This window comes from Tursiops truncatus, chromosome 18 (genome assembly GCF_011762595.2).
Source record: "Tursiops truncatus isolate mTurTru1 chromosome 18, mTurTru1.mat.Y, whole genome shotgun sequence".
Taxonomy (NCBI): domain Eukaryota; kingdom Metazoa; phylum Chordata; class Mammalia; order Artiodactyla; family Delphinidae; genus Tursiops; species Tursiops truncatus.
The window spans coordinates 77,699,889-77,723,955 of record NC_047051.1 but is presented as its reverse complement, the minus strand read 5'-3'; the positions used below and the strand labels follow the sequence as shown (position 1 = coordinate 77,723,955).

The window sequence follows — 24,067 nt, the reverse complement described above, 5'->3', positions numbered from 1 at the left end:
GGACGTGGGGTTCGCGGCTGCCGGGCTCCCGCCGCTCACCTGTGGCAGTCATAGAGGTCGCAGCAGTAGCAGGTGTTGCTCTTCACCTTCAGCTGGCACCTACCGTTCAGGGAGTGGCAGGTCACCTGTGAGCAGAGAGTCCGGTCAGGTGCCCCTGTCCTCAGGCCGCAGCGGGCAGGGGCCTCCCTGGGCGTAAGGGCCCACCCCTCTGCCCCATGAGCCAGGCAGCTGCCTCCCCTGAGCCCACGTTTCTTGACCTGCCCCTTCCTCCACCCAGTCCAGGTGCAGCAGGGCTGGGGGGGCCACAGGGACCCCCTGCAGGGAGAGGTAGAGGACCAGGCCAAGGCTTGCTGGACGAGGTGAGGGGCGGGGGGTCCCCAGGAGCCTGCAGGTGGGGACCCCTCAGGTGGGAGCCCCTTCCTGACCTCCCAGAGGACAGCTCCCGGTCGCCCAGTCTGACCAAGCCAGCTCTTCCCCAGGTCACACGGAGGCTTCCCCTCCTTCCCCTGGCACTTTGTAACCACCCCCGTGTGGAAGGTAAGTGGGGCAGAGACCACCCAGCTGCAGAGAGAGGACGGGGACCCTGGGGAGAAGGACTTGGAGGGAGGGCCGTGCATGAGTGAGGACAGACATTCGAGCAGGCTTGGGGTCGCCTGAGAGGCCAAGCACCCGGGGCAGGTCAGAGGGCAGGTCGGGGGCAGGGCCTGACCCCAGAGGTCCTTGGCCCCGGCCCCTATAGCAGCACCTCAAGCCACCCTTGGGCATGTAGCCTTTCTTTCAGGGTTCTGTGGTTAACTCCCGAAAGCCACCCACATCAGGAGTGGGAGGGCTTGAGCAGGGGTCCTAGAAAGATTAATCTGGAAAAACAGTCCCGACGGGGCGGAGACCAGAGACAGGCTGCTGGGAGCCATGGAAGTGAGCCCGTGTGACTCAGGCCTGCAAGGGGGCTGGGCGAACGGCCCGACCGGTGAGAACCGGGGCTTAGCGAGGGGAGCCGGGGAGCAGTCAGGGCACCGCCGGGCTCTGAGCCTGGCAGCCAGCACACGGGAAGGTCGGAGCCACAGGACGGCGAGCTGGAGGTCGCGAGACCTAACCCTGATCCTGACCCGAGGTGCCCCCTGCTGGGAGGCGTCCCTCCCTCCTGCGAGGTGTCACCTCTGTGACCCCAGTACCGCTCAGAACACACTGCGGTGAGCAGGAAGGAAGGACAGAGCAGCACGAGGGCGTGGGGGGCCCGGTGACCCCCGCTGAAGAGGACGAGTCCCCAGGGCCCCCTCCAGCGGCACAGGCCGGGCCTTTGGAGAAGACGTGTGCCGCCCCCTGTTGAGGGGCAGTAGCAGAGGCCCCTTCTCCCCGCCGCCATCCACGCGGCCTCAGCCACGGCGTCTGCTGCCCGCCCTGCGCGCCTCCTTCCTGACATTTGTGCACAGTGTCAGAGGCCATGTTTAGTTAAACCGATATATCTACACAGAGCTGAGTGAGACGGCAGGACAGAGGGAGCCACGCAGCCACCTGGGACGGCCCAAGAGGAGACGCCGGCCACCCTTAGAAACACCCATCAGACATCCTCGGCCCAGGGACAGCCGGCGAGTTTGGGGCCAGTGCAAACGTAGCGTCCTAGATTCTAGTGCACTAATTACGTCAACAAAAAGCTCATCGTGAACGCCGCACAGACGGGGCCGGTGGCCTCGGGGCTGCACCACAGGCGGTCGGCAGCGGTGACTCCGGAGCGAAGCACCTCACCGGGCGCGGTTAGCGCGACGTGAGGGCGTGCTGGGGACAGAACGTCAGATCTGGGCCAGGTTAACGAGCGGGACCAGCGCGGCACTCACCTCCGTCTGGTAGACATCGTGCAGGTAGCCGACCCCACTGGAGTAGAACTGGCACCTTCCTGCGGTGAGGGGCCTGGGCTCCTAGAGACCAAGAACCACAGATGGAATGGGACGGCTTTACCCCCATGTCAGGAGGGACCGGAGGTGATTTCAGACCTGTCGCCGCAGGCTCTGAGCCCACAGGAGAGGGGCCAAGGCCAACGGACCCCTCCCAGGAGTACAAAGAAAGGAAGTACCAGGGCTCATCCCAGAGCAGCTGGGCTCCTGCAGCCAGGAAGCAGGCACCCCAACCCTGCCGGCCAGGGGACACAGCTCCCCCCATCGGTCAACACAGGGCAGCTGAGGGAGGTGGTCGTGCTCCTGTACAAGTCTCAACAAGGAGACCCCCTGGCTCCTGCCTCTTTCCCTCAAAGCACAGCAATTTTTCCACGAGGGAGGGAGCAAGGTGGGTTTCAGCCTAATCCACTCATCCATCCAACCAGCCAACCATCCACCCGATCACTTACTCATCTGTGTATCCATCCTTCTATCCATCCACCCACGTCCATCCACCCATCCCTCCATCCATCCTTCCATCCTTCTATCCGTCCACCCACATCCATCCACCCATCCCTCCATCCATCCTTCCATCCATCCACCCACGTCCATCCACCCATCCCTCCATCCATCCTTCCATCCTTCTATCCGTCCACCCACATCCATCCACCCATCCCTCCATCCATCCTTCCATCCATCCACCCACGTCCATCCACCCATCCCTCCATCCATCCTTCCATCCTTCTATCCATCCACCCACGTCCATCCACCCCTCCCTCCATCCATCCTTCCATCCATCCACCCACGTCCATCCACCCACGTCCATCCACCCCTCCCTCCATCCATCCTTCCATCCGTCTATCCATCACCCACATCCATCCACCCATCCCTCCATCCATCCTTCTATCCAGCCACCCACGTCCATCCACCCATCCCTCCATCCATCCTTCCATCCTTCTATCCATCCACCCACATCCATCCACCCATCCCTCCATCCATCCTTCCATCCATCCACCCACGTCCATCCACCCACGTCCATCCACCCCTCCCTCCATCCATCCTTCCATCCGTCTATCCATCCACCCACATCCATCCACCCATCCCTCCATCCATCCTTCCATCCATCCACCCACGTCCATCCACCCACGTCCATCCACCCCTCCCTCCATCCATCCTTCCATCCGTCTATCCATCACCCACATCCATCCACCCATCCCTCCATCCATCCTTCTATCCAGCCACCCACGTCCATCCACCCATCCCTCCATCCATCCTTCCATCCTTCTATCCATCCACCCATCCCTCCATCCATCCCTCCATCCTTCTATCCATCCACCCACGTCCATCCATCCCCCTCCCTCCATCCATCCTTCCATCCTTCTATCCATCCACCCACGTCCATCCACCCGTCCCTCCATGCACCCATCCACTCACCAGCCAGCGGAGCGTACATTCACCTATGTGCCCATCCAACCATCTATCCGTGAGTCTGTCCCCGACATTCATAGGGCAGATGGTGCCAAACCATAAGGGCACCCGGGAGGGCCTCCTGGCTCTGGAGCTGGGAAGGGGGCGCCTGCAGGCTGTGAGTCCTCGCCTGCAGGGGTGCCACTCCAGGTGTCCTGTGCAGCCCTGAAACAAGGCAGGGCCGGTCTCGCTCCTACAGAGGGCCGGGGAGGCTCTTCCACCCGGGAAGCCAGTGCGTTTGAAGGGAGGGCTCAGGGTGCTGAGGCCCGAGAAAGCCGCCCGCAAGGCCGAGACCCCACCTCTGTTGCCCCCAGGAAGGTGGGGCTCCCTGAGGCTGCCTCCCAGATGCGGGCCCTCATCCCCCTCTGCTCGGTTGGTTACAGGCAGAAAGGAGGGCCTGGTCCAGACAGAGGCTGAGCCCAGAGTCTGGAATCGCCCAGAGTCTGGAATCGACCAGAAGGGCAACACGCCGGCGGGCACAGGCTCACAGGCCCCTGAGGGTCGGGGTCGTCGTGGATGTTCATGAAGTCTTCCCGGGCCCCGTGGGTGCCAGCCTGCCGGACCCCATCACACCCGACACGTCCACAGTGGGCTGGATGCCAGCTCGCCTGCCCTGGGGGTGAGGACGACGTGGGGGTCGTCCTCCACACATTTTTCTACCCCAGCTGTTGGCGTCTTAAAGCTGTAATCTCGGGAAGTGCCGATAGCCAGTTACAAGCTGCAGAAAAGGGCTTTTTTTTTTTTTTTTTTTTTTTTTTTTTTGCGGTACGCGGGCCTCTCACCGCTGTGGCCTCTCCCGTTGCGGAGCACAGGCTCCGGACGCGCAGGCTCAGCGGCCATGGCTCACGGGCCCAGCCGCTCCGCGGCATGTGGGCTCTTCCCGGACCGAGACACGAACCCGTGTCCCCTGCATCGGCAGGCGGACTCTCAACCACTGCGCCACCAGGGAAGCCCAGAAAAGGGCATTTTTAATTGATTCTCCATAGTTCAACCACAGCCATCTCCCTGCAGCTTCAGGCTATGTGTTTTCAACCTGGAAACTCAGCCTCTCTGTTCACGTCCAAGTCCCTGACTGGCAGGCCAGCTTTGGCGGGACGGCCGATCCTGGGCACACTGGCCACATGCAGCTAGAGAAAGCTGAAAATCCATCTAAGGAAAAAGAAAGAAAAGCGCAGGGACGTGGGGACTGAGCTCCACACCCTACACCCCGGACAGGGGGTGCTCGTCACGCCTGAGGCTCGAGGGAGGCTGCGGGAATCAACCGTACCTGCCTCTTCAGTTGTGAAACCTGACTGGGAGGGTGAAACTGCGCCTTCCTCGGCCCTTCGCCTCTCCTGGAGAGGAACCGGTAAGGATTCCCAGGGCCAGCACTTTGTGAGCCTTTTATTTGGAAATAATTTCAAACTGACCGCATAGTCCCAAGAAGAGCGACTGTAAAGCTGCGCCTAACGTTACCACCAGGGCCGGCACTTTTTATAACCTAAGAAACTTCACAAGCATAAAACCACTCAGAGCTCAGTGTTAATCGACGTGAACGAGCGCACGTAAAGCCCTGAGCTCGTGTCGCAGTCCCACCTGACACAGGACCGCAGAGAAATGCCGGTGGGTCCTTCCCGGCCCGGACGGGGCGCCAGGTCAGGGTTGGTGGACAGAGCAGCAGCGCCCGGCCCTTCCTTCTGAGCAGGTCTCGGCCACCGCCCCACGGTTCCAGAGCACGAGTGTCTGACGTGGCATGTCCTCCCCCGGCTTCCCCACCATTAGGATGACAGAGGCAGAGGGACCTCATGGGCACAGCGTCCAGTGAGGAGGTCCCAACACACGTATTTGAGCAAAAAGCCTGGGAAGTCGTGGGGCACTGGCTCCGGGACATCTTTCATCTTACTGATTAAAGAGGGGCCTGAGGAGTGTCGCTGGGAAGTTGAGGACTTTGGTTCTAATGATGTGATGGCTGGGGTAGGGGGTGCGTGTTGGGTCAGTTTTGGAGGAAACGAGGGGAGGGACAGGAGGAAAGACTGCGATTGGCCAACACATCTGTATTCGTCAGACTGTGAAGGTCACCGAGCTGCGTCCTGCAAGAGGAAGTTGAACCTCTGAAGATTTCTTAAACCCACAGAGCAACTGAGAACAGAATGAAGGAGACTGGGAAGAACTCACGATGTGCCGCGCGGCGAACACGCCGTCCACGATGGCGCAGCAGAAGGCGGCCACCACGCCGAAGCTGACGAACACGATGGCCGCCACCAGCTGGAAGCAGAGACGGGAGAGGCTCAGTCTCATCAAACCTTCCCCGAGCGCTCGCCCACTCGAGGCCCCCGGCCCCGCCCCCGAAGTTGCTCTGCAGGGTCCTCACTTCCCACCACGGCCTCTCCAGAAACCCTCCCCGACGGCCGGGGCGGCGCCCCAGGCCCGATCCCACTGAGCAAGGCCCGTCCTGGTTGCCTCGTTTACTTCACGGGGTCGGAGGCAGGAGCTCTTGGGTGGGGAGTGTGGTCCCCCCCACGGCCTTGTGGGTAACGGCGGGCCTCCAGGGTATTTAAACGGTTTGCAATCTCCTGCTTTTACAGACTCTGCCACAAAGACCCTAATCTCATTCTACATAAAGTCTGGGCTCACACATGCGTGTTCCTGCAGGACCATCTCCTGGAACACACAGGGAGCCAGGCTTGCCAACAGGACAAGGTAGGGGGTCTCTGCACGTCAGGATCTGAGGGGGCATGTGTTTCGCTCCCACGCCCCACGGCCAGACACCCACCCCCTGATGTCCCAAAGGACACAGGGCTCGCTGCTCGTTTCTCGGTTCTGCCATCTGACGGCAGAAAAAGCCTCGCTGCCACTCCACGTGCGTCTCTCTGTTATCAAGGCTGAGAACCTGTTCTTACGTCTGTTGGCCATTTCTTTAAATCTTTTTCTCTCTCTCGGGGAACAATTTCAGGTTTACGAAAACAGACAGCAAACGTGGTACCAAAATTCCTGTACGTCCTGCCGCTGGTGACACCGAGTGTCCACCCTGCCAACCACGGCAGGACCCCCGTGGCAGCCACGAGCCACGGCGTCAGTGCATTCACTCCGTCCTAGAGGGCGTGTAGAGTAACCGGGATCTCCAGCCCAGACCTTGTGAACAACAAGCTGCGAGCTAGAGCACGACGCGCGCGTGCAGGTCGTCTGCCTCCAGCCTGGAGAACACGGGCAGAAGCTGCCTCCCTCCACCCGCGTTCCTCGGTTGCCTCTTTCCCCGTGGCCGAGTCAGGCTCTGGGGTTACTGACCTGCACGGCCTCACCCTCCCACCCTCGTCAGCCTGAGAGATTTGTTTCTTCAACAAAGCACAGGGATTGGCATGAAACGTGGGCTGGTTTGACAGACTGCAACTTTGATTTCCGTTTTGACGTGAGGCTCCCAGTGGCTACTCAAGGGACGGAATGGGCGGGAGGGCCACACAAGGCTGTCCCAAGGGGGAGGGTGGCCGGGCTCCCTCCTCGCAGCCCACAGGCCTGAGGCCCAGCCCCACATGTTGCTTCCAGGTGAAACCTGTCCCCTGACACCGCACGTCAGAGCCATCGCCCAGCCTTGCGGGGGTCTCTGCCCTGCTGACCCCTTTGGTCCTGTGTCCCCATCCGGAGAAGGAGCCGTGCGGCTGACCTCTCCATGCGCCGGATCCACGCCCTGCAGGTGCTGTGTGGATGCAGGTGTGACAAGCCCGGCTGCTGCCGCGGGCCCTTCCCCCCACGGGACACTTGTGACAGTAATGGAGAATTGAACGGAAGGGACCTTGGGGACCCCCTGCGGGGAGCCATGCACAGAACCCTGCCTGCGTCTGAACAATGGCAGCGACCTCGCCTTGGGGCGCTGCGGAGCCCCGGTCAGACCCACGTTCCGCCCAGGTGCTCTAGGTCTACGGGGCAGGAGCTGCCCTGAGACACGAGGCGGGGTCTCATCCCAGCAGGGCCTCGACGCCAAGCAGGGAGGCCAGGGGCAGACCCTCCCTCATATGGGGGGAGGAAGACCGCGTGGTCCCTTCCCGTGAAGTTACTGCACACAAATGCAGCGCGGCTGGCTAAAGAGTGGTGGGAAAAATCACTGCAGAAACCGCACCGAACCGAGCCTTCCCAGGCTTGTACTGCCTTGTGACAAACTACAGGAAAACACAAAAAAGACTCAGAAGGCACTTTTCCGCTGTCCCGGGAGCCAGGCAGGCCCGCGTCTCCAGCGAATGAAAGGCCTGCGTCTGCTCTGCCTGCCGCGTCCTCCCGCTTCCTCCCCGGACCTTCCAGCCGCCCCGGGCTCGCGCCCTTCGCACAGAGACGCTCAGCGCACGGTTCATGCTTCGTAGAGGCTGGAGCGCGAGGCCGCCCCGTCTCGTCTTAGCATCGGCCGGAGAGCAGGGCAGCTCCTGTGACTGACCGCGAGGCCCCTGGATGCCGTAGCCCGACAGGAAGCACGCGGTTCCTGCCGGGCAGAGCTTCCGGCCAGAGGGGCCCAACACAGAGACGCGACCTGAACAACATCGCTTTGGAGCCCCAAGTCCTTCAGCACGGGGCACCCATCTCATCCTGACACCCCAGCCGCGTAGGGAGGGAAAGCACCGGTTCTGACCTGGAACTCCCACCCCAGCCTTACAGAGAGGCCACAGCTACAGTCAAGTTCAGACGCAGCCCCGGCCCCTCCCAGACCCCCAGGTAGTTGTGACCTCAGGAAGGGAGGACGACTTTCTGGCACAAAAGCAATGGGAGGGACAAACTGCTCCGCCAGCAAGTGTTCCCCAGCACCTGCTTTGTCCCAGACGCCGGGCTGGCACTGGGTCCAGCCGTGCACTCGGTCCGAGATACCTGCTCCTGCAGAGAGCCACGCAGCCTGCGGCCTGACACCCCTGGGATGGCACCGTTCCCCCTCCCCACCTCCCCCAGGGCCACTGCCAGTGTCCCTAAGGAGTGGAGCTGTCCCCAACGACGGGTCTCCTAGGACCAGTGGGTCTGCGGCTAGCCTGGTCACCGGGACCTCATCAGAAGTGGGTGTCTGCCCAGCCCCGTGTGCTCCAGCACAGGTGCTGGTTCAGGAAGTCCACTAAGCACTGCAGTCGCCTGAGACGCTCCCAGAAGTGGCCCCTGAGGCCCTGTTGCTTCTCACCACCAGCGGGTGAGCAAAGCCATCGTCAGACCTGCTGCCCTGGTGAGTCTTCCACGCACCAACTCAACGCCTCAGAGGACGCCCTGCTCCACGCTGGCCACTGGCCGGCTCCGCCCCAACCGCGGCTCGGTCACAGTCTCGGCCGAGAGACGCTCACGTCACACCTCCACCGGCTCTCATCCAGGTCTCCACAGACAGCACACAACCTGCAAAGCGTCTCCTAGCACGCAGGGCTGCCCACAGCGGGGCGTGTAAACGTGCTCTGACCCTGTTTGCACACGTCCCCACGACGCGAACGTCCTCCTCGACCTTCAGGGGACTCTGCTCGGCTGCCCTTCCTCCCACTGCCCCGGAAAAAGTAGAAGCCAGAGCTAGCGCCACCTCACACGTGGTAAACTCGGCTCTGGGGTGACCGCACGCGTGCTCCTGCCCGGGAACCACCAGGGTCCAGACGACGGCGCTGGGAAAGACGTTGGAAGTTCTCTCCTCCAGCGCTTCGGGCTGGAAATAGGAAACCGGCCAGGACGAGCAGCTGCCCCTTGGCCGAGGCCTGCGTGTCCTGGTTTCGGTCACAGCCACCACGTCCTTACCAGGCCTCGCTGCCCCTCGAGCAGCCTAGGGGTTTAACAACGTTATAGCACAAGGACCCGCTCACGCCCCGAAGGCCCCTCTCTAACACGAGGGCTGCCAGGCCCGACAGATGTTGCAGACAGGGTCTGTCTGTGACTCTAGCAACTAAGGAAGGCACTAGATTAGGGTTGGGACTGTGTCTCCTTGTCCTGTCAGGGTCTCTTCTGGGGGAAGGGCAGCTGTTACTCAGTGGGGGAAGGTCATCTTCAAATCTCCGCTGGGCCCACAGAGTTTACTACATTCCAGCAGGGGAAAGTGATTTTCAAAAACAAACACCAGACAGATAAGGATGTGATACGAAGGAGGCTGCCTGGAGCCAGATAAACGGTAGAAAGTGGAGACGGGAGCAATTAGCCCCGACCACAGGGTCCAGGCAAGAGGCGACGCGCGGCTAAACCAGGACCGAGGGGAAGTGAGAGCTGTGAACACACACACCGAGGAGAAGGCGGTAACACCTTAGAGAACTAGAAGAGAAGAGCAAACTTAACCCAGAACCAGCAGAAGCAAGGCACTAGGAAAGGCTTAAGCAGAGATAAAAGAAACAGAGAGCAGAAAAGCAGCAAAGGCAATCGAGGTAACTGCAAGTTGGTTCTTTGAAACTATTAACAGAATTGACTCGCCTTGTTTGGTTCTCGGCCTTATCTGCCAGGAGCGTCCACCTTCCTGTCCCGGCCTGGGGATAGACCTTCCAGCCCTTCTCTGCCTTCACTGCCTCTCCCCTGTCCGCCCCAAGGGCCCCCCGGCTGCATGTACAGGTCGAAGCCCCCTGCGTTCAGGGTCTCCCCCCCCGCCCAGCCCCAGCCCCCAGCTCAGCACCGTGCAGCTGTACCAGGAAGCATTCGTTGAAGAAAGAATTGGACGGGTGTGCAGGCCCTTTGGTGGAGCACGGGGCTGGAGGTGGGACAGTGTGTGAACCTGGCCACCACCCTCCTGCCCCATCACTAGTGGGCCCTCACGGGGAAAGCCCAGCCCCCCCTGCACAGCCTCCACGTGGGTCACCGTGGACCTCGCAGGCTTCCTCCCCGATGGCCCTCGGATCCCCCAGCACCCCAATGTCTGCCTGCCCAGCCCTCGAGGCCTTGCTGTCTCAGCCCCGCCCAGCTCAGTCCTTGGGGGGGCAGAGACCAGCTTGGCTTCTACACGGGAAGGTGAAGGGCCGAGGAGACTCCTGTGATGTCAAGACCCGGAGCAGGGGTGCCGGAGGGCACAGCCAGGACCCTCTAGCACAACACTCAAAGGAGCAGAAGCCCAGCAGACGGAGGCCGGTACCCTAACCCTCTGTAGGCAACGCGCTTCTACCACTAAGTGACGTCCCATCGGTCCTTCTAGTTCAGGGGGTTTTCAACTATGTTCCAGGAGGATTCCAGTGTATGCGTCTGTGTGTGTATCTCTGTGTGTGTGTCTGTGTGTGTCTCTGTGTGTCCGTGTGTGTCTCTTGTGTGCGTGCGTGCGTGTCTGTGTGTGTGCGCATGCACGTACATATGGCTGGGGGTGGGCGGAGGCGGCAGTTAACAAGGTGCTTTAAGCCCTTAACTTCTCCATCCCCGGCCGTGGGGACCAAGCTAGACTGCAGAGCTGTTGGGGAAATCAGGGCCTCTGACGTCTGGGCAAGGAGAAAGCAAGAACTCATTCGTCAATGGGAAAATATCAAAAGCTGGCTCCGCTGAGGGCATTCTTTGGACATCGCTGGAGACTAATGCCATGACGGGCAGAGATCGTGGAGGAGCCTTTGTAATGATTAGATTCCACCCCTTAGCTTGAGCAGAGTAAAATGTTTACAGACAAAATGATACCACGTCTGGGACTTGCTTCAAAATACCACTCAAGGTCGGTCATGAGTCGACAATGGATGAAGTTGGGAGATGGATACAGAGGGTTTGTTACACTATTCTGTCCACTTCTGCATATCTTTACATTTTTCTATTGCAAAAAATTAAAATGAAGAGAAAGCAAGGGAAAAGAGAGCGTTCTTACAAATCTAGATACATTTGAAACAAGCACTGTCTCCAGCGGACGTTTTCTCAGCTTCCTATTGTTTCCTTTGCTACAACTCGAATGTTCTGACCGACCTCCGTGCTTCAGTACAATAAGCAACAACGGCTACTAGTCTCCGAACACCCGTTACGGACCAGCGCGGCGCTGCATGTTCTCGCGTGCGTTGACTCAGATGCTCAACAATCCTGAATGTGAAGAAACTGAGGCTCACGACAGTCGAGATGGCGACAGACTAATGGTCGACACAGGTTTCAGCTCTCACGAATATTAACTTAAATGTTAGAGAGTGAAACACGTGTTTATCGTACGAGGTGATTCTGGGGACGCTTTCCTGAAAGGGCTGAAATGAGATCCTACAGCAACACACGCAACCTCAGGCAGAAAGCTCTGCTCTATGGACCTGGTGGCCCCGTCTCGCCTGGGGTTCAGGGTGGCTTCCAGGGAGGCTGGACCCTGTCTGGGGGCTAGCGTCAGTTCTGGATTTTTATCCTCCCACTCCAAGGCCCACATTTCTTTTGCCAAAGCCAAAGAAATAGAAGTCCAGCAAGTATTTTGGAAAGGAAGAAGTTACACTATCTCTATTTGTAGGTGACATGACCTCATAGACGGACAATCCTCAGGAATCCACTAAAAAACTATTAGAACTAATGAGTGAGACCAACAGGGTTGCAGGATGTAAGAGCAACATGCAAAAATCAATTGTTTTTTGGTTTTTTTTTTTTTTTTTTTTTTTGCGGTACGCGGGCCTCCCACTGCTGTGGCCTCTCCCGTTGCGGAGCACAGGCTCCGGACGCGCAGGCTCAGCGGCCATGGCTCACGGGCCCAGCCGCTCCGTGGCATGTGGGATCTTCCCGGACCGGGGCACGAACCCGTGTCCCCTGCATCGGCAGGCGGACTCTCAACCACTGCGCCACCAGGGAAGCCCCTCAATTGTATTTTTATACATTTGCAATGAACAATCCAAAAATGAAGTTAAGAAAACAATTCCATTCACAATAGCCTCCAAAAGGATAAAACACTTAGGAATAAATTTAACAAAAGAAGTGCAAAATTTCAACTCTCAAAATGACAAAACATTGTTGAAAGAAGATCTAAAGAGATGGAAAACATCCCCAAGTTCATGGGGCGACACTCCCTCAACTGATCTCCAGATTCAACACAATTTCTGTCAGAAGCTCACAGATCACAGAACAGACTTGAGAGTCTAAAACTAAACACACACATCTATGGCCAAGTGATTATCAATTAGGGTCTCAAGACCATCCAACGGAAAAAGGACAGTCTCTTCACCGAATGGTGCCAGGACCACTGAGGAGCCATATGCCAGAGCTTGAATGTGGATCCCCACCCACACCGTATACAAAATCAACTCAAAATGGACCAGAGACTTCAATGTAAGTGATAAAGCTCTTAGAAAACGTAAGGGTAATCGTCATGACCTTGGAGTTGGCAGGAGATTCTTAGAAATCGCACCAAAATCATGAGCAACAAAAGAAAAACTAGATAAATCGGGCTTCATTGAAATGGGGCACTTCTGCGCCTCAAAGGACACCACCAAGAAGGGGAAAAGACAACCCACAGGGCGGGCTAACGTCCTTGAAAACCACATATCAGATAAGGGACCTGTGTCTAGACTATATAAAGGACTCCGACGACTCAACAATACACAGACAAGTAACCCGATTTTAAAACGGGCGAAGGACTAGAATAGACATTTCTCAGCGACAACCGGAAACAGATACACAAAAAGCCAATCAGCACATGTAAAGAGGCTCGACATCATTAGTCATCGAGGAAACACAGATCCACGAGGAGACCCCACTTCACACCCAACAGAAGGGCCAGACGAGAAGCCGACGACAGCACACGCTTTCCTCTCCGGTAAGTCTACGCGAAACATCGTGAGGAGCTGCCACGCTGTTTTTCACAGTGGCCGCGTCACTTCACGCTCCCGCCAGCTGTGTGCAAGTCTCCACCTTCTCCACACCCTCACACACCCGTGAAAGCCCAGGGCAGCCACTGGGATCCTGGTGATACCTCAGGATGATGGCCGGTGCAGGTGGAGGCGGAAACGCCCGCACAGTCTGTTACGATGATTTGGAGATGAGACAGAAACAGCGTATGGTCCAACCGCATCCTCCCTGAACCCTCTCAAAAGTCAGCACTGGCCGCACAATGGTTTGGCAAAATTACCTATTTTGAATTCACGAGGGATTCACTGTTCTTATAGCTCTTCCCCAAAGCACTGCAGCAACACGACAGACTCCAAATTGAAATGATCAGTAAAAGTCAGGTTTGTAACCTGACTGATCAGGGTTGGCCCTCATACGTCCCACAGCCAAACAGTTGTAGACACGCCCTCTGCAAAGACCTCTGAACCACGGTTCTCCTGGTTTTCCACTGACCCCTTCTCTCTCCTCAGTCTGGGAGAGCCATCGTCACACCCCAGCCGTAGGAGATGCCAGGCTCCCTGACTCAAGGACAGACGTTCATACACGCGTGTTTTTGCCTGAACCTTGTACACCATGATTTAAACTAATTGCCAACATTCCCAGCCCACCCCGTCCCGTGGCCCAACCTTAGCTGCTAAGACACCACATGAGGTTGTAGAATGTACCCTACAATCCCAGGGGCGATGCTCACTTAGCCTAAGATGTGAACGGCACCCACTCAACCCTGAGTCCCGGGGTGTACAGTCCACAGCCTGGGAAGCTGGGTGCTGACCCTGGGGGTGCTGGATTGGGGCAGGGGCCTTCCCAGGAACACCACAGCTAGAGGGGCAGCATTCCCCCCCACCCCGGGTACAGCCCCACGAACCACATTTGAAAGAAACAATGCACATTCTTACCATTTGCTTTCTATTCTCCACCAGGTTGATGCCAATAATTCCTAAGAAGGATCCGAAGCCCAGCTGACACCAAAAGAAAACAAGGGAGAAAGCGCTCGGGTTACACGCCTGGCAGCCTAATGCCCACAGGGAACAGTGCCCACCTGCCTCAGGACATCCTATCGGAAAGCGAGGCCAGCCACCCCCCCCTCACACAGCCCGAAGCATTAAGCGGCAGGTAGGTTCGTGCCCATTGGGGTGGGCTTCTCAGGAGCCGTCGAAGCCAGTGACCGGGATAGAAGCTGCTGAAACAGGCCTGTCTCGTCTCCCGTGTTCAAATGTGTTAACTCCTACGTCAGTTTAACTCTCGAGTCCGGGAAATGAGTGCCACGTGCCCCCCACCCAGACAGGAGAACTTCCTCACGGTGACCCATCCTCCACGCCTGGTGGTCAGGGAGAGGCCCGTCTGAGAGCTTCTCCTGGGCCGTCGTGGGAGGACGGCTGACCCCTCAGGGAGTATCATAGGAAGCTGGAACCAAGGGTGTTTCTGACACGCACACGGCTGACACCCCTTAGAAATGAGCTTTTGACTCAGTTGAGCAGGCAAACAGGTAGTCTTGGGGCGGGAAGGGCACCCAGGGGCTCCTGGGAACCCGTCCGCTTGTTCCTCGGCCTCAGCTCTCCGCCTGGGTGCAGGTGACGCTGGGACACTGGAGAAACACCACGACTGTGCTCATCTCGCATCGCCCGAGTGTGCCCAGGGGCGCCGGTGGCCTCATCCCCCAACACCCGCCTGGGAAGAATTCCTAAGCTTTCCCTCAGCCTGAGAGCAGAGCTCCAGCAACGCCAGGGGAGGCAGCGCTCAAAGCAGCCGGTGACAAGCCCCTCCCAGAGGCACAGGGCCGCCCCGAGACCCCGCACTGGAGCCCACCCAGGGGGTGACCCTCAGCTCTGCCCGGCCCGTCGGATTCTGAGTGACCGTGCGAGGCAGAGGCAGCAGCCTGGGGACAGCCGCGCGACTGACCCACACAGCTATGGCATCTCTACCCACGGTGCCAGATTGAATGCACTAAAAATGAGACCATTTATGTCCAAGGATGTCTTTGCCTGCAAGGATTATATCTATGGAGACGGACGTGAATGCACAGATGTAGTTTTCACCAATAATTTAAGAATTCTCAAGGAGTGAGGAAAGATGAGCATTTTCTTCAAAATATCACAATTCCATTCCAACGTAAATGTATTAAAATATACCTATTAATTCTCGCTAAGTTGCATTTTTTGGATTTGAAAAAATTCCTCTTTCCAAAATGTTGAGGTGTTTGCACCTTCTCACCCAGTTTCTTCCTGAGACCCGCCCTTGCTATAAGTCTCAAGGTCGGATGCCGTGCGTCCACAGAAGTGACTTGTATCCACATTTTCTTTGAGCAAACCTCATCTGTTGTGTCCACTGTTTGCTTTCAGAACCGCTGAGCTGAAGCCAGTTGCACTCTGGTTCTCGCCCAGGAGTCAGGTTCTCTGCAGAGCCAGGCTCTGAACACACCCAGGATGTTCTGAAGGTGACCTCCAGGTGAGATCCTGAACCAGTGACGCGTAGAGAACACTGCAAAATCCTACTCAAGATTGACCTTGTCTGCCGGTCACCTGGGGGACGCGTCTTCACAGCCGCCAGCCTCCACACCCCTGGCTCCCCTCCGTCCAGGACACGGGCCGGGAAGCAGAGTCTCATGGGAGTTCACTGAGAATACTACCTGCACAGACACTATTTATGTAGGTTTACTCAGAAAGTGTACACAGGAAGATAATGCAGACTTATAAAGCACAGATAAAATCTAAAAATAAAGAAAAATACAAAGAGAAAATGAATGATGTTTGTGAAGTATTTTCATCCTTGTTAAAATGTTATCAACGTCGTGACTAATCTGCGTAATACCTCTAGTGAGAGTAATGAGATTGAATAAGCTTCGTTTTTAAAATCCTGGTTTAGCCCTTGTGACACAGCCCCTCAGGGCTCTGGTGCGTTTGCAGGGCATCATATCTGATAAAAAGCAATTTCACAGACGCTCCCTGAGTGCGATGCAGACGCTTGGAGCAAATTTTACTGCCAACAAATGGACACAATTCCACAGTTCAGAAGTCTGGAGGATTCTGGATTTGGGGGCCGCTGTTGCCAGGTCTGGCTGGGCTGTGGGTTTACCTCGTGGGGTTATTGCCCAGAAGCGGAGGTGAGGACCACGTCAGCTCGTTTTCCTGCTGATCCCATGCGGTCCCACGAACGCACCTTCTACCCAGGTTCCGTGGCGTCTTTTAAAGCTCTGAGTCCAGTTTCCGAGGGGTGGTTTGCTCAGCTTGGTCTCATGGGGCTGAAGTCCGGGCGTCACAGGGCTGGTTCTCCCCGGGCACTCTGGGGAGACTCTGGGCCAGGGCCTGTCGCACCTCTTGCCTCCGACCCCTCTCCTTCCCCTCCCCCACCTCTCAGGACCCTGTGCCCCACGGGGCCACCTGAGCATGCAGGATAATTGCCCTAAACCTCCACCTCGGGGGGCTGGGGTGGAGCGTGTCTGCAGCACACGGACATCTGTGTCCCCACCGCCCCCAGGCCCCCCGACCGGCAGACCCCAGGGACCGCGCCACTCACAATGATCCCGGGGTAGTAGCCGCCCATGGTCACGTTCTCCGTCCTGGTGGTGGCAGCGAGGCCGACGGTCAGGATGGAGGTGGACACCACCAGCAGAGACCCCACAAACCACAGGGAAGTCTTCTTTCTTCTCGCAAACCCTTCTGGGGGAACAGAAACAAGGCGCCAGCTGGTAAGGGGCTGAGCTTGGGGCGGGGGGCCAGGACCTCGAGCGCATCCCGGGTCAGCCTGGCTCTCTGCTGCAGCCCTGCTGCTCGCTGGCAGGAGCCTGGGACGCGCTCCCCAGGGACCACCACCGCCTGCTTCTTCCCCGCCCATCCCCGTGCTCAGAGCGGGACCCCTCGCCACCCCTCCGCCCGCCCTGAGGACTCACCGTCGTCTCCTACAGGGCACCCAGACCCCGCCGGTACCCCTGCACGGCCGCCCTCCCCTGTGGCCCCCACCGCACCCAGGGGTTTCCAGGCACTGTCACCACCCACACGTCCGGACGACGAGCCCCATGAGGGTGGGCAGGGGCCCTGCCTCGTCCCCCGCTGCGTCCCTGCCACCTGAGACAGTGCCCGCGCACAGCAGCTTCTCAGTAAACGTCAGGGGGCGGCTGGGCCCTCCCCGGGTTCCAAGTCCCCTGCGGCCTCCGTCCCGGCTTCACCCCACACGGCAGCAGCCACGCCGGCCGCTTATGGCGCATCTGCTCCGCGCCTGGTCTTACTGAGCACTTTACCTGCATCAACAAGCACCCCTGGGCCTTGCCAAGTCCATGACCCTGGACCCTGCCCTACTCCAAGACTGCACAGAGGACCTCTGCACACTGCCCTGGACCAGGCCGAGCAGGTCCCACACAGAGAGGGGGCGTGCGTCCCTCTGGGATGGCCAGCACGTCCACGCTGCTCCATGGGTGCACTTGTGCCCCCATGTCCACACCGAGCCGTTCCCTGGAGGGCAGGCATCCTGTGTTCTTCCACTCTTATACCTGGCTCAGCACCAAACACGTGAGTGATCAAATGGGAAGGGGTGGAAAGAAAGTATAAAAGTGTGCAGAGCCCGCCGCTGCCCACCTGCACGTCCATTACCCTCTCCCCTTGTCAACAGGCCCCAATTATTGGATGTGGAAACACGCCAGCTGAAAGATGGCATTTTCCAGCCTCTGCTCCAGCTGGGTGATTACTGTTCTCAGCAAAAAATCTCCACCTCAACAAGGAATGTTGGGTGGGACCTACAGGAAATCTCTTAAAGGAGCCAGTCCCTTTGCCTTTCTCCCCTTCATCCTTCCCGCGGCCTGGAACGTGAACATAAAGGTGGAGCCCCTGCAGCCATTTTGTACCATGAGGGAACCTTGACAATAGAAGTCACACACAAAGAGAGGCAGAGCAGAAATACAGCCCTGGGTTGTCCACCTCCAAACTTTGATTAGGTAACAGAATTAAATCTCTGGACCATAAACCACTATTGTGGATGTCCTGGTATCTGTAGCCAAAGCTAATTTTAACTGTCACAGAATCCAAGAAAGGAAACCTTCCATCCCTGGCACCTTCCTCCCTCAGGCCTTGACTCCTGGATTTCGTGTGAACCGTTCTTCCTCTCGTGTGTCTCAGGGAAGGCAGGGAAGCCTCACTTACAATAACCGTAATTGTAATCATTATTACAGCAATTCGATCTCAGATACGCCTGTTCCTACGCAGTCAACAGCAACCGCACAACGGAGGCAGAGACACAGGCCAGGCAGAGGGCAGGACGAGACTCCACACTGAACACAGCCATGCTGGTGTGTCTCGTTTGTTGGAAGGTTAACCATCTTCATCCCTGTGACTCCACAACAAAACAGGATGAAAGAAAAACGTGGTGCTTCTTCCCACACCAAAGTGTTCAATTGACGTGTGTGTGTGTGTGTGTGTGTGTGTGTGTGTGTGTGTGTGTGGGGTGGGGAAGCGGCTGCTCATCTGACCTCAACCACTGTCTCAGATGACCCCAGGCCCCGGCCCAGACTGTGCCTTTGAAGATTTGCACGCCCGTCCGCAGTCTCGTCAGCAGTCTCGTCAGCAAAGTTCAACGGCAGGTCAAGGTCACGCCACCCAAGAAAGGGATTGTCACGCACTCAGAAATAGATTCCACACAACTCTGGGTCAACGTGCTCACTCAGAATCACTTGGCCAGCCCGGGAACGCCGCTTCTACCCGCTGGCCTGGTGAGGGCGAAGGTCTCAGGAAGGTCGCTTCATTTCCTGCGAGGCCCTCACCTCCCTTCACCTGCTCTTTCACTGCTGTTTTCTCGTACTTTTTACTGCAAATATGTAAGAACTGTTGAGGGTGAACCATCTATAGGAGAGTCTACAGAAGCACAGCCACAAGTGCTGGGAGACGGTTTACACCTTTGGGACCCAGCGGCCCTGGGGTCCCCTTGGTGGGCTTTTCTCTGTTCACTATTATTCACGGCATCTTCCTTGCAGAGTCGTGTGCATGCAGACAGCAGTCACTTATTTTTCCTTGCATGTATCTAGAGCCTGAAACCGAGGATATAAGTACAGGTTGGTTTGCCCCAGAGTCAGAAAGATCAGTGGTTACAGCCGATCTGGGGTGTCTGTAGGGAAACGGGACAGAAATGGCAAAGCCGCTTGGAAAATGAGTGTGTGAGAGGAAAAAAGAAGGCTCCCCTCGGGCGACATTCTGCTCTGGGTGATTAACTTTAGAAAGGCAGGTACATTGGGAACAAATGGACACAAAGGTTGAAAACCACCTTCTTCTATGTTTTGGAAGTTAGTGAAGCTGCTACCATGGAAGTTGGTGAGACACTCACGCCAGGGCCGCCCAGCAGTCGTGGGGGGTCACTGCAGCCTCCGCTCGCCCACCCGCCCCTAGCGGTCACCCCTCCCGTGCGCTACCCGCCCCGCCAGCCCCCGAGCCCCTGCGGATGGACCCAGGGCAGCACCGCCTCCTCATCAGATCTCCTCAACTGTTCTTCCCGAGGTTCCGTCCCCATCTCCGCTGTAAAATGTCTTTTAAGAGCAAGAAGCCTCTTGAAACTAAACTTTCTGGGACTAAGTATTTGAGAAGGTTATCGAATGCCCTCCTCCTCAGAGGACTTCTTGCTGTTTCCCCTAATTGAATGCGTTACGTGTCTATTTCTCTCAGAATAACTAACTGAGGCCTCAGCACCGCTTCAAACCGCAGTTCCGGCCCCTGGGCCTCGTCTCTTAGCCCCTGTGGGCCCGTCTGGAAGACCCCCTGGGGATATTCTGGTTCCGAAGGTTCTTGCCTCCGCTTTGACTTGTCCCTTTAGGGCGGTCGCGTGATGAGCGGGGACCTGAGGGGCCCCACCAGGCAAACAGCTTTGCTGGGACCTTGTCAAGTCCGTTAGTGACATTCTGACAGGTCACGTCAAACATCTCCTTTGGGACCGTGTAAAGCTTCCTAGGAGCCACTTTCAGTATGACTTCACCAGGCTTTCCCTGCATGACTTTCCCTCTGAAACTTCTCCGTGACAAAGATCACAGGATGCAGGCTGTCCTCCTTGTCACGCGTCGTACTGCGCGTTCCGAGTTTACCGTGAGGTCTGGAGAGACAGGCAGGTGGGAAAGGGATGCTTCTGAGCGGCCTCATCCCAATGACACAGACTGCAATATTTTGATTCCAGGTACAACAGGGATGACAAAGAGAAGAGTCCCAACCTTCAATAGTCTTTATAAATAGAGGGGTTTGCATAAAAAATAAGACAACGAGAAATAACCTCGAGAAAAGGAGGTAGGGTGTCTTTCTAATCGCCATAAGACATATGCATTTTTAGGTCAAGTTTCGGAGAAAAGGGGGTCCACACTGAAGGAAAAAAACCGAATTCCCTGAATTGTTCCCTCGACCTTCCTGTCCCATTAGCAGGAGCCCTACTGTGTGTGTTGTTACAACTGAAGCACCCTTAAGGCAGTGCCCTGACTCCTAGTTAAAATCTCTACCGTTAGGCTTATAGCACTGGTGGCAACTTACACGAACGCTGCCCGAGCTGCTGTGGGGCTGCCAGGCCTGCTGAGTGATTGCGCACGGCCCCCCGCCCTCTCCGAGCCCTGCAGAGGGAGGACCCTGAGAGCAGGGGCCCTGGGATCTTGCTTGATGCCGGTCCCCGAGCCTGTATCTTCTCATGCTGAATGAATGAGGGAAGTTCGGTTTCCTGATCTGCAAAGCGGTGGGGTGGGGGGGATATGACAACCCCCTGATTGCCTGCCTCTTCACTGTGATAAGGATGCAGTGAGAGAACATCCGTGAAATTCCAGATGCGTGTCTATGCGCATAATGGGCATGTGGTCGTGGGTGGTGCTAACGTCAAGGTGAATCAGCACTTACTCCTACCCGCTGCTCTCCACCTGGGAGTGGAGGGGGGGGCGTCTGGGGCTGTGGGGCTGAGGCCAAACCTGCATCTCACCTGCCTGCTCACTGTTCTCCTGACTCCAGCCTGTGCAGAATGTCGCTCCCCAGGAGCCCCGCCAGCTCCCTGCACCTGCCGCCTCCCCTCCCAGCCTCCCCTCCTAGCCTCCCCCAGCCTCCTCCCAGCCTCCCCTCCCAGCTTCCCCCCAGCCTCCCCTCCCAGCCTCCCCTCCCAGCCTCCTCCCAGCCTCTTCCCAACCTCCCCCAGCCTTCCCCTAGCCTCCTCCCAGCCTCCCCTCCCAGCCTCCTCCGAGCCTCCCCTCCCAGCCTCCTCCCAGCCTCTTCCCAACCTCCCCCCAGCTTCCCTTCAGCCTCCCCTCCCAGCCTCCTCCGAGCCTCCCCTCCCAGCCTCCTCCCAGCCCCCTCCCAACCTCCCCCCAGCCTCCCCTCCCAGCTTCCCCCCAGCCTCCCCTCCCAGCTTCCCCTCCCAGCCTCCTCCCAGCCTCTTCCCAACCTCCCCCCAGCTTCCCCTCAGCCTCCCCTCCCAGCCTCCCCCCAATCTCCCCTCCCAGCCTCCTCCCAGCCTCCCCTCCCAGCCTCCTCCCAGCCTCCCCTCCCAGCCTCCTCCGAGCCTCCCCTCCCAGCCTCCTCCCAGCCTCTTCCCAACCTCCCCCCAGCTTCCCTTCAGCCTCCCCCGAGCCTCCCCTCCCAGCCTCCTCCCAGCCCCCTCCCAACCTCCCCCCAGTCTCCCCTCCCAGCCTCCTCCCAGCCTCTGTGGCTCCACGACCAGGTGCAAGGATGGAGCAGACCTAGGGCCTGTCCCCCTCTGCACCTTCTCCACTTAGTGGAGCCGGGAAGAGGGTGTCACAAAGACCAGGGTGGGGGCAGTCACCTCGTCACCCCCTCCTTGCCAGGAGGGCCGGGCCTCCCAGAAGGAAGAATGAGCTCATTTAATCATTTCGTCTCGACGGCAGCCATGGGGGCTAAGCAACCGTCCCAGGGAAACAGCCAAAGGCACAAGGACGTGCCCTCAGCCAACAGTTTCCCTTTTATTTTTCTTTTACACAGAACACATCCCCCAAGGGCATGAGTGCAGACATGTAAGGTAGAAAATACCCATAATCCCATCCCAGCTACCCTCCTGTTTAGTATTTTTAAATAAAAAACCAACTCTCAGTATTTTTTAAATTTAAAGTTCCTCCTCAGAAGAAAATTCTAAGTCAAAAATGCTATTTTTGAAATCAAGTCATTCTAAGATAATGATGGAAATAATTGTAAGTAGTTAATAACTAGTCACAACAAGTAGCTGCCGTTACAATAAGCAACTGTCTCCCAGGAGGATGGAGCGCGCAGGCCAGTCTGCCATAGAGCATTTGGCTTTAGAGAGCGGTGGGCATAGAATTGTTTCTTTTAGGGAGAAGCCAGAAGCCTTGATTATCATTTAAAAATCAAGCAACGTCACTAATCTGGTCTTTTAAAAGAGACTTTGCAAAGCCACTGCACACAGGGCTGGGAGGTACACCCCTGCGCTCTCCACTGGACCCCTGTGAAGCGGCAGCCGGACCCCGAGGCATCACCACCGCTCCGCCCGTCCGTCAGAGCCCCGCTCGCCGTGGAGCTACCTTCTCTTTTCTTGAAGGCTTCCCGGCCTCCCCGTCAGGAAAACACCCCCGTTACTCCCCTCCCGGCCACTTCCCGGTAGGGAGACAAAGGCTCCGGCTTCCTGTGTCCCGCCGCCTGGCTTGGGCTGCATCGGGCTTGGTGGGAAATCCGCGAATTCGAGATTCCGTGAATTTACGGGGGAGAAGCCTGGGGAGGGCGCGGATGAGGCGGACAGCCGCGCCAAGAATGCCCTAAGGACCTTGGTCACTTTCAAGCAGGAAGAAGCCACCTGGCCCCACGAAATGACCTTTTCTTAGAAATTTTTGGAGCCTGAAATGGGGTGGAAGAGATGGCAAAGGAGTGCGTTGTAAGGTTTATACGGATCGTCGTCTATTGTTCGTAGTAAAGGACAGCGGAGAACGAGACGGGGAGAGACAGGCGCAAAGTCTGGACACTCAGGAAAAAGCGGAGGGAGAGGGCCTGTGCCCGCGCCCAGGGGCCCCGGCGGAGCTCGGGCGCCGGAAGACCGGAGCCTGGCTCACCTGTGCGCTCACCTGTCGTGTCCAGCAGGGCCAGGGGCCCGGGCACCGGCGGCGGGAGCGGCTGCATCCCGGGGGCTGCTCCGGGGGGGAGGGGCTGCTTGTTCTCCCGCTGCGACAGCGACCGTGGGGCGCGGTGGCCGCGAGGACCAGATGCCCGAGCACCGCCCCTCCGGTCAGCGTCTGTCCGCTCGCCTCCCACCTGCGCCCCGCCCCTCGCCCCGCCCCCTGCCCCCTCCCGGGTTTCCCGGAGCGCAAAGCACCAGGGAAGGGAAGGCGATGCGGCCGGGGACTGAGAGCCAGTTCCCACCCACCACCACCACCCCCGCCCCGCCCCGGACTTGGCACAGGCAAACCTTTAAAGCTGGGACGGTAATAGTATTGAGAATCTGGGGGAAGGAAGCCGCGTGCGCTGCTGGTGGGGTTACGGCCGCTGTGACCACTTTGACAGCAGTGTTTAGGAAAGTCAAAGATGGGTCCCTACAAGCCAGCAATTCCCTGCTTAAAGACAAGCCCAAGACCTGTGGTTCCAGGCCCAGGCTGCCCTTGCCCCGGTCCGGAAGATCCCACATGCCGGGGAGCGGCTGGGCCCGTGAGCCATGGCCGCTGAGCCTGCGCGTCCGGAGCCTGTGCTCCGCAACGGGAGAGGCCGCGGCAGTGAGAGGCCCGCGTACCGCCAAAGAAAAATAATAAATAAATAAATAAATGAAAGTTACTGCAGTCCTGAGCCAACCCAGACGGGTCCAGTCAGAATGTCTGGCAGTGAAGTAATTGTTAGGAGCCCCAGTCATTCTGAAGGGGTTCCACTGAGGCAGAAAAACCCTGACGTGTGAGGTTCGCACACAAAATATGCTACACAGCTCTGTGTGTAACGGCAAAACAACGAACACCAGGACGAGGGATAGATTTACGTATCCAGTGGTTCACTACGTGGTGAGGCTTCCCGCACCAGCAGGAAAAACTCAAACACAGCGTGGAGCAAAACCGCGGTTCGTGGTGTCGAGGTGAGTATAACACCACCTGTGTACAGGTT

General features: G+C 57.8%; 1 protein-coding gene across 6 annotated transcripts in view; it reads right to left on the bottom strand.

The window, feature by feature from the left end:
- Nucleotides 1–23,448, bottom strand: part of TMEM255B (transmembrane protein 255B) — a 43,278-nt gene extending 19,830 nt beyond the window's left edge. For 2 of the 6 annotated variants that reach the window (XR_012327826.1, XM_073795463.1), the window contains exons 1-6: nt 23,038–23,446; nt 16,548–16,690; nt 13,931–13,993; nt 5,490–5,579; nt 1,833–1,913; nt 40–125 (exon numbers count right to left, since the gene is read on the bottom strand). Coding sequence is in view for 5 of the 6 variants with exons in the window: in XM_073795463.1 (XP_073651564.1) it covers nt 40–125; nt 1,833–1,913; nt 5,490–5,579; nt 13,931–13,993; nt 16,548–16,690; nt 23,038–23,104 (530 nt within the window). In the remaining variant the exon portion in view is untranslated. Of the gene's footprint in view, nt 1–39; nt 126–1,832; nt 1,914–5,489; nt 5,580–13,930; nt 13,994–16,547; nt 16,691–23,037 lie in introns of all 6 variants that reach the window. The other 4 variants (XM_033843587.2, XM_073795461.1, XM_073795462.1 and 1 more) reach the window with 4 other exon arrangements.
- Nucleotides 23,449–24,067: the final 619 nt, after the last annotated feature.